Here is a 13576-nt window from a genome sequence, read left to right as displayed (position 1 = left end):
ATTTTCTTGTTTTTATTCAGAACTTTTTGATCCATTAAAATTGTGGGGACTGGGGAACTGTACAGGGAAGCACACCATATAAAAGATCCAAGCAGGTGGCCGGGCACGATGACTCCCGCCTGTAATCCTAGCACTTGGGGAGGCCGAGACGGGTGGATTACGTGAGGTCAGGAGTTCAAGATCAGCGTGGCCAACATGATGAAATCCCGTCTCTACTAAAAATACAAAACTTAGCCAGATGTGGCAGCAGGCATCTGTAATTCCAGCTACTCAGGTAGCTGAGGCAGGAGAATTGCTTGAACCTGGGAGGCGGAGGTTGCAGTGAGTCAAGATTGCACCATCGCACTCCAGCCTGGGGAACAAGAGTGAAACTCTTGCTCAAAAAAAAAAAAAAAAAAAAGATCCAAGCAGGCCTGCTGTATGGCGCTTTGTGGGGTGGGATGCCGCTAAGTGTTCAGCATAGTGATGGTGATTTGTTGGGGAGGGGCTACAACATGAGACAGAGCTTCATTTATCCATTCATCCAGGCATTTGTCTTCAGAGCCTGTCTCCAGGCATTGTGCTTGGGCATAGAGTCCACAGGAACAGCTTAACCGTGCCCTTGCTGGGAGAGAGGTGCCAGACAACTAATTACAGAAGCAAATAAAGTAAAAGTGTGTTAAGTGTTGCAGAGAAGGCCAGGTTGGGTGGCTTGTGCCTGTGATCCTGGCACTTTGGGATGCCGAGGTGGGAGGATTGCTTGAGGCCAGGAGTTTGAGACCAACCTCAGTGACATAGCCACACCTTGTCTCTACAAAAATTAAAAAATTCGCTGGGTATGGTAGCATGCACCTGTAGACCTAGCTACTCAGGCTAAGGTGGGAGGATTGCTTGAGCCCAGGAGTTGGAAGCTTCAGTGAGCTGTGATCGTGCCACTGCACTCCAGACTGGACGACAGAGTGAAACCCTGTTTCTTTAAAAGAAAAATATATGGCCGGGCGTGGTGGCTCATGCCTGTAATCCCAGCATTTTGGGAGGCCAAGGTAGGCGGATCACTTGAGGTCAGGAGCTCGAGACCAGCCTGGCCAACATGGTGAAAACCCGTCTCTAATAAAAACACAAAAATTAACTGGGAGTGGTGGTGCATGTCTGTAGTCCCAGCTACTCGGGAGACTAAGGTACGAGAATCGCCTGAACCCGGGAGGCGGAGGTTGCAGTGAGCTGAGATTGCGTCACTGCACTCCAGCCTGGGCAATAGAATGAGACCCTGTCTCAAAAAAAAAGTACTATGAAGAAGTTACAGAGATCAGACAGTGGGCATAAGTGGGACCAGATTCTTTTTTGGGGGGAAACAACAGGTCCCCTGAAGTAGTAGTATCTGCCCAGTCATATGTATGACTGAGACCAGCCAAGGCCCATCAGGACCTTGGAGCAGCTTAAAGAGGAAAGGCCACTTGACTGCCAGAATCTTGGGAGATTTTGTTTATGTCACCATGTTTTCCCCTTCATGGGAACTGGGCATGGTCTTTTGCCTAGCTTAAAAATGGACATTTTCAACATGGATTGCCTCTCAGAGTTCCTCCCATCAGCATGGGACACCAGGGGCCTTATTTGAGCAGTCAACCTGCATCTGTGACACTCCCTTAGCTTGGAGGTGTGGTAGGGAGAACACTTCTGTCTTTCCTTATGAGTGCACAATCGTACCTGGTGACTCGCAGCCAGACGTCCTGGCTCTTTGGCCCCTCTCCCTCGCTCACAGCGATAGGTGAGACAAATCCCTGGAATCTGAGGGCTCTTCCCTGTCAGCTACAGGGAAGGTAGGACGTTTCATGACAATGCGTGGCCCTGTACATAAGTACGTATTTCGGTAAAGGCCATGCCCATCCAGGAGCCTCATGTTGGGGAGTCCAGAACGATTCTCAGGGAGGTCTGACCAAGCCTGCCCTCTGTAGTCCGTACTGACTAAAGGTCACACAGGGCTGGGTGAAAACTAACCCCTGAGACTGGTCTCCTAATCACATGCTGTGAATACACAGTTATGAAATGTCCACACACTACAAAGTGAAAGTTTCCCTGGACCACCTCCCACTGCCATGATCCCAGGCCCTCCCTAGAGGGAACCACTGTTACCATTTTGGTGCATCTGTTTCCAGACCTTTCTGGCATATGTGTACACATAGGAACATGTAGTTTATTTGGGGATGTGCCTGGTCTTTCCACTGCACTGTGCTGCGATCCCCTAGTTTCAACACCTCCTTTGACATGGAGAGAGCAAGGGAATAGGAAACCTGGGTTCTAGCCCCAGCTCACTGTGTGGCCTTGGGTATGTCACTTCCCCTCTCTGGACATTTGTTTCCCATCGTATTACAGGGCTGGGGCTTGATGCTGTCTAAAGGCCATCCCAGTCTTGGCTGGCTGTGGCGAAGCCCTGCTGCTTCCATAGAGGGTATGGAACCGCCTCCTGGAAGCCTTCCCTCAGCTGTGGTGATCTTTCTTTTAGCCCCACAGTATTTTGTTTCTTTCTGGAGGAGCACTCTCTGCCTTATGCCACAGTTCTCTCTGGGCGTGTCATCTCTCCTCTAGGCTCCAAGGCTGTACGAGCTGCAGTGTCTGTTAGGGATTATCAGTAGTTTATTGCTTTCTGTGGATCACGGAAGACCCCCTTGTGAATCTGGTCAGAACTGTGGCTTTTCTTTCTAGCAGATTACACACAGACAAAATTTTGCATTCAGTTTTGGGGCTCACAGCCCTCCTGAGGCCTCTGTCTGACTCACGTTAGGAACCCCGTACCTGTGACAGGTAGGTAAGCTTAGACAAGAGAGGGCTGTGGCAGTGCCGGGGGGTCTCAGCTGCTTAGTGGATGAACTGGTGTCGGAATCCAGGGTCTTTTACTCAACTGAGCTACTGCTTTTTCTTTTTTTAATTATTATTTTAAATCGGCACATCATAATTGAGGGCAGGACCGGATGGACATTATTGCACCGACCCCAGGTGCTTTGCATGTGAGCAATGTGGAGTGATGGCCGGGGAGAACGTAAGGGCTGGGCCAGGCAGGACAGAGAATCCAAGGCCTCCTGGAGAGGCCATCCTAGCCAGCTTACCAACCCTGTGTTCCCTGCAGACCGACAAGGAGCAGCTGACAGCGGAGGCCAAGGAGCTGCGCCAAAAGGTCAAGTACCTGCAGGATCAGCTGAGCCCGCTCACCCGACAGCGTGAGTACCAGGAAAAGGAGATCCAGCGGCTCAACAAGGTGGGTGCCTTGGCCTGGGTCCCTTGGCTGGGCTCCCTTGAGTCCAGCTGCAATGCCCACCCCATCACTGGCACCCCCAACCATTCAGCTTAGGAAGGGTAACCCCCAGTCAGTGAGCTGGCATCCTGTTTCCCGCCTGCTCTGCCATTGCCTCCCACACACGGAGTGACTGAGCCCTTGAATGAGCCTGTGTGACCCTTCCCTCTGGAGGTGCACTCTTCCCCTTATGCCTCACCTGCCCACCCTGCTTGTCGGGGTTCACTTTACCCTCACATGCTCAGCAAAGCCTTCCCTGAATCTCATTCAGGTTGCCCTGGTCTGTGCTGCTGAGGTACCAGCAACTTCTCTGACACTCCTTCTCATGGCTCGTCATCACTTATTTAATTCTGTCTTCCCATCTGGCAGTGGGAGGTGCATACCTTCACCAAGGTGTATACCCTGCGCGCCTTGTACAGCATCTGGCATCAAGCACGTGTTCAGCAAACACTGATGGGAGTGGAGGAGCACGGGCTGAGGGGCCCGCCCTTGTGCAGTGGGATCCAGGGAGATGGGGCCCCCAGGGTAGAGGCTGGGGAAACCGGAAACCCTCTGGTCTGAGCCAAGCGGGTTTCCTCTAGTCCCAGCTTAGCCTCTCCAGCCTCTCCAGTTCAGTTTCGCCATCCAAGCCCTGGTGGGAACGGCTCTAGTTCTGCCTGCTTTCCAGCAGGATTTCAAAGATGCAAGCTGACAGGAGGGAGCTTTGAAAGGAAGCATTCTCTGAGGGCCTGGAGGAGTTAAGTTCATGGCTCAGCTTTTCATTTCGTGCTAATTGTTTTTCCTTTCCCTCTGCCTCCTGACCCTGGTCACAGTGGACTCTGGCATGAGTTGAGCATTCCTAGGCCTGCTGGGGAAACCCTTTCTTTTTGGTTTTGGTGTTTTGTAAACACTGATTATGCCAAGTCTGGGGCCCTTGACCTGTTTCCAGAGAAAGAAAAGCGATCTGTCCTGAGCTGGGGGACTTGGGGCTCTAAATCCAGGCAGAGAATTGTCCATGTTGCTGATCATAAAGATGACCTTGGAGGTTTACTTGGCAGAGCCAGGGACAGACACCGTGTGGATGAGTAATGCAGGGCATGTGGCCTTCTTTGCTCATGACCTAGGCATCTCCCTGTCGCTGGACCTCAGTCTTTTCATCTAAAAAGTGGGGTGGAGTAGGAAGATAAAGTGGGGCCATAACTTCCCCTTGGAGCATCCTGAATTTACTCTCGGTCCTGCAGTTTCTTTGCGTGTCTAGGGGAGCTGAGGAGACCAGGTGGAAGCCCGAGTCCAAGTTGGGCCAGGTCTCTATCTCCCCACAGTCCAGGGAGGCCCATGGGCGATGCTGAGTCATGCGAGGGGAGGCCCTGCTGTCCTGGGGCCAAAGTCCGGGGTGACTAGTCTTGAGACATGTTCCAGAGTTCTGAGTAACATGTTAACAGAGTTAAAAGGGAAACACAGTTAACTGAAACCTTTAAGATGTGGGCACACTGTTTATATAATCTATTGTGAACATGATAGATTAAGAGTACATTTTTATTTTCAAAATATTATTTGGTGATATTTCAGCCCATTTTCAGTGTTAGAAAGGGAAAATATTAACTAAGCAGAAATTAAATCCAGTCTTCTCTACATACGTAAGTGTTGAGGATGGAAGGGGTGGTTTGGATGGGAAGGGGTTGCTGAAGCTGAAGAATCTCAGGGCAGGGCAGTTGTTGGGGAGACTGAAGCTTCCCCTGGAGGACTTAATCTTCCTTCTAGGTCTGGGTGCTAAGAATTGAGCCACACCTGTTCAGGGAAGGCAAGATTTCCCCTTCTGCATGACAACCCCAGTTTAGCCTGCTGGGTAAGAGCATATGCTGGGCTTGAATCTGTGCTCTGCCACTTACTAGCTGTGTGACCCTGACCTTGGACAAGTCCCTTCAGGTCTCTGAGCCTCAGTTTTCACATCTGTAAAATGAGGATGATGATCATAGTCTTTTCTTCGTGGCACTGTGCAGAAGATTCAATGAAATGATATGTGTAGAATGCAAATAAGTAGGGCAGCATTTATTAAATAGGACTGATGGTGGTGGCTATTATTAGTACGATTATTATTAGGAAGGAGGTCCCTGAGGATGACCCCTCCAAAGGGCCCTGATTTCCAGGGGTTCCTGCTGATGGTCCCGTCTTTTCTTTTCCTGATTCCAGGCCCTGGAGGAAGCACTGAGCATCCAAAGCCCACCATCATCTCCGCCAACAGCATTTGGGAGCCCAGAAGGAGCAGGGGCCCTCCTAAGGAAACAGGAGCTGGTCACGCAGAATGAGTTGCTGAAACAGCAGGTGAGGCTTCTGGGAGGAAATCAGGTGGGAGGTGCTCTGTGGGAGCTGGAGCTTTCCTGAGGGCCCAGACAGCTTGGAATCACATGGAACCTGTAATTAGTAATCCACTTTCTGGCCATTGGCCAGGGCCCCTGTCTGGCCCTAGGTTTATCCTTTCCAGCACCATAACCCTAGCTTAAGTCGTTCCTCCACCACCTTTATGATTTAGCCATCTCTATGCCCCACACGTGCTATTATTTACCTAGTATTTAAAAAATAAATTCCAAATAAATGAATTTAAAAGGGAGCTTTATATCACCGCTGTAAATGGAAAAACCCATTTATTATTTGTCACAAGTAGAAAGTAACTGTATGCAATAAACAATAAAAACAAAACAATGTTATTAAACTCTAGCCAGATACTCTTGCCAGATGAAGACTCTGAACTGGAGTTCTTTTCTCCTTTATTTAAAGGAGATTGGCAGGTACTAGAATGGTATTAAAGACCTACTGGCCCTGAGGGACACAGAAGGATTGGGGTGAAAGGAAATGAAAAGGTTAGGGCTCTCCCGTTGGCTCTGTGCTATTTAATCCTATGCTTTTGATCCTCCTAAACCGCCTTGAACCTAGCCAGTGTCTCAGCTGATCTGCACTAAGGATGTGAAACTACAGGCTAAGAGACAGAGGCAGGCCCCACCCAACCCACCTCTGCCAGGGCACCCCAGAGCCCTAGCAGAGTTTGTAGGGTCTCTGCCCTCAGAACCAGCAGACCCAAACTCTAGTCTACACCACACTCTGGTTCTGTGATCACTGCCCCTGTGGGTCTCAGCAGAGTGGAAGGACTGCACTGGTTGATGGCTTTCAACCTTTTTTTAAAACCATATATCCTTTGTTCAAATAAAGTCCTACCTTGAAGCCCAGAATGTAAGATAGAGGGACACAGAACTACTCTGTTTGAAGTTAAGGTGGGGGCTGGAGGTATACCTGTCCCATTCCCCATGGCAACCCCCAGCTCTGCCATCTGTGACCCCAGCAGGAGGCATGGGAGTCTGGGCCTGAGGAGAAATCCCCACTCAGAACCATCCCCCTCCCTCTCTTCACCCTCACTCCACACTAGGTGAAGATCTTCGAGGAGGACTTCCAGAGGGAGCGCAGTGATCGTGAGCGCATGAATGAGGAGAAGGAAGAGCTGAAGAAGCAAGTGGAGAAGCTGCAGGCCCAGGTCACCCTGTCGAATGCCCAGGTGAGAGTGACTGGACCCAGGAAGGGCGACTGGCCTGTCCTCGTGGGGAGAGGGGGCATGGATTGGAGGGCCCTGGTGAGGCTGGATGTCAGGACACTCATTGCTTCTCTCCAGCTCTGCGATCATATTTGACCTCGGCAAGGCCCTTCCCCTCTCTGACTCTTTCTTTGTACAATTATGAGGTTTACTCTAAGATACCTCTACCTCTGACTTTCCACAGTCAGTTCTGGGGCTTTACTCTCCCAGAGTGGAACTAAAAGATGTTAGCACAGAAGCAGCAAGGTTCACGTGAACCCTCTTGACCTGTACACAGACCACTGTGACAAGCAGGTGGCCTGCAGCAACAGCCTGGGCTGTGCTCTGCCCTCAGGGCCCTTTCCTGGGGCTGGCCCATGCATGGTGGCCCAGAGGGAAGCATCAGCCGGTCAGTCCTCATGGCTGGTTAGGCCCTGGATCCAGGCCTGGCCAGAAACCACCTGTGCCGACAGTCTTTTCTCCCTCCCTTCTTCTCTCAGCTGAAAGCATTCAAAGATGACGAGAAGGCAAGAGAAGCCCTCAGACAGCAGAAGAGGAAAGCAAAGGTGAGGAGGCTTGAGGGAGGTGGCAGCACTGACATCCTCTTACCTTCCTCATGGAGCTAGCCTGATGGATGCACAGTGTGTGCTTGGGCATGGGGACATCCTCTGCTAACTGATGAGTAATACAGGAAAAGCCTTAGAGCAGTATTGGTACAGAGGCAGTGCCCACAATGCATTAGCTGTCATCACTGTTGACATTCTGTGTCCAGGTAGCAACCTTCTGTGCCCATGTGACTAGCCTTCTTTGGCCGTGTATGAGCCTTCTGTGCCCATGTATCCAACTTTCTGTGCCCATGTACCAGCCATTTGTGCCCATGCCCGGCCTTCCATGCCCATGTACCAGCCTTCCGTGTCCATCAGCCTTCTGTGCCCATGTGCCCAGCCTTCTGTGTCCATTTACCCAGCCTTCCATGCCCATGTATGTGCCTTCCGTGCCCGTGTGCCCAGCCTTCCGTGCCCATGTGCCAGCCTTCCGTGCCCATGTGCCAGCCTTCCGTGCCCATGTGCCCAGCCTTCTGTGCCCATGTATGTGCCTTCCGTGCCCATGTGTCCAGCCTTCCATGCCCATGTGCCCAGCCTTCCGTGCCCGTGTACCAGCCTTCCGTGCCCATGTGCCCGCCTTCCGTGCCCATGTGCCCAGCCTTCCGTGCCCATGTGCCCAGCCTTCCGTGCCCATGTGCCCAGCCTTCCGTGCCCATGTACCAGCCTTCCGTGCCCATGTGCCCAGCCTTCCGTGCCCATGTACCAGCCTTCCGTGCCCATGTACCAGCCTTCCGTGCCCATGTGCCCAGCCTTCCGTGCCCATGTGCCCAGCCTTCCGTGCCCATGTACCAGCCTTCCGTGCCCATGTGCCCAGCCTTCCGTGCCCATGTGCCCAGCCTTCTGTGCCCATGTACCAGCCTTCCGTGCCCATGTGCCCAGCCTTCCGTGCCCATATATTAGCCTTCTGTGCCCATGTACCAGCCTTCCGTGCCCATGTACCAGCTTTCCGTGCCCATGTACCAGTCTTCTGTGCCCATGTCACAACCTTCCGTGCTCATGTGCCCAGCCTTCTGTGCCCATGTGCCCAGCCTTCCGTGCCCATGTGCCCAGCCTTCCGTGCCCATTAGCCTTCCGTGCCCATGTACCAGCCTTCCGTGCCCATGTACCAGCTTTCCATGCCCATGTACCAGTCTTCTGTGCCCATGTCACAACCTTCCATGCATGTGTACCCAGCCTTCTATGCCCATGCAGCCTTCCATGCTCACATATCCAGCCTTCTATGCCCAGGTATCCAGATTTCTGTACCCATGTAGCAGCCTTTCATAACCACATACCAGCCTTTGGTACCCAGCCTGCTAGCCTTCAGAGAGCTAACATTCTAATTAGAGGGTGATGAGATGGGTGTCCTGTGCAGCCTGTTGCAGGCCAAAGCCAGACGTGAGCCTTTCTTGCAGGCCTCAGGAGAGCGCTACCATGTGGAGCCCCACCCGGAACATCTCTGCGGGGCCTACCCCTATGCCTACCCACCCATGCCAGCCATGGTGCCACACCATGGCTTCGAGGACTGGTCCCAGATCCGCTACCCCCCTCCCCCCATGGCCATGGAGCACCCGCCCCCACTCCCCAACTCGCGCCTCTTCCATCTGGTGAGTCTGTGTCCCTCCCTTGCTCCAGGGCACACACAGAGGCTGCCCCAGACACCTTCCAGAGAGGAAGGTTAAGTGAGGGGTTCAGAAACTGCATCCTTCTGAACTAAACAGCACCATGGTGGCAGGTGGGTGTCCAGGGCCTGGCTCTGGGCTGCTACCCAGGGACAGGGATCTGGCCACAATCCCTCAGGGCTGCCCCACAGCTGTTCAGGGTCACTGGTCTGGGACGGAGAAGGCTGAGTAAGAGTGCAGGGTGGGAAGGAGGACTCCCTCCAGGCCCCAGGCCATGGCTATCAGAGTTTGGGTTTGCTTTTTCTTATAACTTCCGCATGTAACTAGGTTCCAGAGCCTCACCATGTTTCTCTCTCTTTCCTTTCCTTTCCTCTCCCCTCCCCTCCCCTCCCCTCTGCTCCTCTCCGCTCCTCTCCCCTCCCCTCCTCTTCTCTCTTTTTTTATTTTCTTTTCCCTTTTTTTTTTTTTTGAGATGGAGTTTCACTCTTTTTTGCCCATGCTGGAGTGCAGTGATATGATCTCGGCTCATTGCAACCTCTGCCTCCCAGGTTCAAGCTATTCTCCTGCCTCAGCCTCCCAAGTAGCTGGGATTACAGGCATGCACCACCATGCCCGGTAATTTTTTGTATTTTTGGTAAAGACGGGGTTTCTCCATGTTGGCTAGGCTGGTCTTGAACTCCTGACCTCAGGTGATCCACCCGCCTTGGCCTCCCAAAGTGCTAGGATTACAGGCGTGAGCCACTGCGCCTGGCCTCTTTTCCTTTCTTATCATTCTTCTTCCAAAGATCTGCTGTCACTTGTCCCATTTTCCCCAGTCCTCTGCCACAACCCCACCTTAGGCATCCCAGCTCTCCCCTGGACCATTATAGAAACCTCCTGGCTGGCCTCTTTTTCAGCTTCTCCCATATGACCCTTCTTGGTACACATCTTTAAACACCAGAGTATAGTATGGCACTTAAGAGATTGGCTCTGGATTTACAAAGACCTGGATTCAAATCCAAACTTAGCCATTCTCCTTGCTGGATGACCTTCAGCAAGTTATCCCCTCTGAGCCTCAGATTCCTTACCTGTGAAATGGGAGTGCCAGCCTGGGTTGTTATAAAGATTCAATTATACTTGACTAATACAGATTTAGTATTTTCCTGGCACAGTAGGTGCTATTGTAATTTTTGGGTGTGGTTATTGATTATTAAGCACCAGTTTTGTCGCAGCCGGAATACACCTGGCGTCTACCCTGTGGAGGGATTCGGAATCCAAATCAGAGCTCCCAAGTGATGGACCCTCCCACAGCCAGGCCTACAGAACCAGGTGAGCCCCTAATACTGAGTCTTGGTCCTCCCTGGGGGAGATAATGTCTCATCTGCCAGCATTGCCTGAGTTTGGGGGTGATGTTGTTACTTTCTGATCTTGGTGGAGGAGAGGCCCAGCTTTCCAAAACAGTGTTGAATGGAGAGTGATGGCAACCACAGAGTGAGGGGGGCTGAAACCATTCATTCTAGTGCATTATCTAATGCCAGGCATTGTGCTAGGTGCTATGGATGCCAAGAGAACAGAAGCAGATACAGTCCTTGCCCTTATGCAGCGTAATGTCTAATGAGGGAGGCAGAAATGAATAAACAAACACCACACAAACAGGCTGCACTCAAGTGCCCTAAAGGAAGAAGAGCCGGTTTCTGTGGGAGCAGATAGCAGAGGAAGCCGACCTAGACCGGAGGCAGCATTTCAGTTGAGACTCTCAGAATGAGTGACACTAGCTAGGTGGAGAGGTAGGGGTGGAGGATGCTTTTGCAGAGAACATGACAAATGCAGAGGCCTTGGTGGGAGGAGGGGAAGTAGGGGAGCCGATTTGAGGATCGGAGGGAAGACCAGTGTGGCTGGAGCCAAGAACAAGGTAGGGAGAGAGAGGGGCAATGCAGGGTTCGGGATGTAGCCAGGTCCTGACCGTGCAGGCCTGTGGAGCGTGGTGGGAGGCCTGGGTCTTATCCTCAGCATAATGTGTAGTCACTGGACATTTTTAAAGCAGAGTGGCATGACCATATTTCTGTTTGAAAAGCTCCGCTGACCATGGTGTCCACCATGAAAGGCTGAAGAGCCTGGAGCTGTGTCCACTCGTGAAAAGATTGGGACCTTAGCGACTGCCATTGCTCCCTGTAGAGCTCTCATGGGGCACAAGGCACCACCTCGCCTGTGGGACTTCTGGGAACAGAATTATAACTAGTGGGTGGGAATGACAGGGAGGCCAAGTCCATCGCAACATGAAGAGGAACTTTCTAAGGGACACAGTTGTACAGAAATGGAGCCAGCTCTGGGAGGTAGCGAGTGTCCCTTTGCAGAAGGGTGAGTAGAGGCCATGGGACGGACACCTTGGAGGGGTTGTGGTTTGGAGGATTTGGTGACTGGAAGAAGGGATTGGGCTGCTCAGTCATTTTCTGTTTTTCCCTGAAGAGCCCTACAAGTTCAGTGGAGCCCCTTGGAGGCTGCTTTGATGAGTGGTAGAGATAGGTTTAATGGGAGGGGCTCCCTCCCCAGAATTGCTCCAGGATTTGAGATTGGGTTCAAATCCTAGCCCCACTACTTCCTGGACCTGGAACTATGAGCAAGTCATTTAAAACCTCTTAGTGTCCCAGTTCCCTCTTCTACAACGGGATAATAACCTGCCTTCTTCATAGGGCTGGGTGAAGATTACATGACCAACATACCTAAGGTACTTACCCTGGCACTTGGTAGCACCCAGTAACTCTAGCTGTTATTTTCACTGTTCCTGTATTGCGTTCCATAAGAGACTTTGAAACTCACTCTACCACATAATCATGAAGTTCTCAAAATTTTTGTTTATTTAGAGTCTCCAAAAAATGACCGTGAGGGGCCTCAGTGAGACCAGATTGTGTCATTTGGCTCCACCTTCATCTTGCAGAGCCAGCTGATCTCAGATTGCCGAAAAACTAGAAGCCACTTGCACGGTGTGGCCAGAGCCTCAGCTGGATGAGAGGCTGAGATGGGTGGCCAGCTTGTACACCAGTCCCTGAACTGAGCTGTTTACAGGACTGGGGAGGCTCCACCCAGAAGGCTTTCATTTGTACTCTGCTGAGAGTGACTGGGAAAAACTCACTTCCCTGCTGCTGAGTGGAGAGAGGCCTCATCCGGCTTTGACCTGCCATCCGTTGCAGAAGCCTCCAGGAGCAGCAGTCCTAAGAGTGGGATGCAGCCAAGACCCCCTTCCTTCAAAACCTCCCGGAAGTGGTTTCAGGCCCTCTAGTTGCCATGACCAATTTGTGTGTGTGTTTAATTTTTGCTTCAAGCTCTGTAGCAGGACCTGCCCCACGCACACCGCTACCCCTCTGTGAGGAGCTGTGGGAAGTGTGGGTTTGTCTCCGGAACAGAAGAGAGTGACAGATATTCTGGCTCTGGGGCCCTCTCCACCACCACTCACAGTAGCCTTGCTAAAGCCACCACAGATGGGAGAAGGCCATGCCAGCCACGTCCGCCGAGGGGCCCCAGCCTGAAGCTGCCAGGCCCTGAGGTTCAGACCCTGGACCCCATAGCTGGAGGCCTGTGGTGCCAGAAGCCCAGATTAGGGTGGCTGTCCATCCCTGGATAGCTATTTGCACGAATCATGGACATAAATCCAAGTTGAAGAAGATCAACATTCTGACTCATGTTCATTTTTGCGCTAATGTTCCCCTATCAACCCCCTGCTTTCCTGGGTCCCTCCTTCTGTTCCCCTTTTCTTCTTTTCCCTGAGATGGTCGCCATTACTCTTGAGTAATGGTGACATATCAGGGCCTCCCTGAGGGTAGGGCAACCAGGGGCAGTGGAAGGAGCCTAGGCCAGGACTCAGGGGACTTGGGTTTAAATTCCAGTCCTGCCCCTCACTCATCAGGAGACCTGGGGCAAGGCGTGGCCCTTCTGTGAGCCTCGGTTTCCTCATCTGTCAAACAGAACACCTCATCTTAACCTTAGCTGACGTGGAGAACTGTGGGAGGGAATGAGAGTAGATCAGAACTGGTTTTATAAACTCCAAATGCTGAGTGAGAGAAGCAGAGTGGGCCAAGGTAGGAGCCAAAAAGCAGGGACTCAAAGCATTCTCTAATTTCTCTCTTTTTTTTTTTTTTAAGAGACAGTCTCACTGTGTCACCCAGGCTGGAGTGCAGTGGCTCTTCACAGACTCAGTCATGGCACACTATAGCCTCAAACTCCTGGGCTCAAGGGAGCCTCCCACATCAGTCTCCCAAGTAGCTGGGGCTACAGAAGTGCGCCACTGCACCTAGCTATTAGGTTGTTGCAAAAGTAATTGCAATTTTTGCCCGTTTTTTGTGGCGGGGGTGCCTCCCTCATGAAGATGCCACCCCTGACAGGGCTACATGGCCCTTGCAGTCTGCCTTGGCTGATCTCAGGGAGAATTGTGGGGTGGGGAGGTAGCCTTGGATTTTGCCATATGGCAAAAACCGCAATTGCCTTTGCACCCACTGTAAAAAGTTTTTGTTGTTGTATTTGTTCTTTTCTCATCCTCCCCGCTTTACCCTGCTCCACCTCCTCCTCACTCCCCACCCAGGCGGGGGCGGCCACC

The 13576-nt window shown here is 52.0% G+C and overlaps 1 protein-coding gene across 9 annotated transcripts in view; it reads left to right on the top strand.

Moving 5' to 3' along the window:
• The window catches only part of TNIP1 (TNFAIP3 interacting protein 1), a 58041-nt gene extending 45388 nt beyond the window's left edge, over positions 1-12653 (top strand). For 4 of the 9 annotated variants that reach the window (XM_054487445.2, XM_054487452.2, XM_054487451.2 and 1 more), the window contains 7 exons: positions 3101-3229; positions 5435-5566; positions 6663-6788; positions 7304-7369; positions 8803-8994; positions 10221-10317; positions 11850-12653. In XM_054487445.2, the coding sequence (XP_054343420.1) occupies positions 3101-3229; positions 5435-5566; positions 6663-6788; positions 7304-7369; positions 8803-8994; positions 10221-10317; positions 11850-11884 (777 nt within the window). In that variant the 3' untranslated portion in view covers positions 11885-12653. Of the gene's footprint in view, positions 1-3100; positions 3230-5434; positions 5567-6662; positions 6789-7303; positions 7370-8802; positions 8995-10203; positions 10318-11849 lie in introns of all 9 variants that reach the window. The other 5 variants (XM_063665610.1, XM_054487448.2, XM_054487453.2 and 2 more) reach the window with 2 other exon arrangements.
• The last annotated feature ends 923 nt before the right edge of the window (positions 12654-13576 follow it).

The sequence above is a fragment of the Pongo pygmaeus genome, chromosome 4 (assembly GCF_028885625.2).
Source record: "Pongo pygmaeus isolate AG05252 chromosome 4, NHGRI_mPonPyg2-v2.0_pri, whole genome shotgun sequence".
In the NCBI taxonomy this organism is placed as follows: domain Eukaryota; kingdom Metazoa; phylum Chordata; class Mammalia; order Primates; family Hominidae; genus Pongo; species Pongo pygmaeus.
Note: the sequence above shows the minus strand (reverse complement) of the source record. Positions and strands in the feature narration are given on the sequence as shown.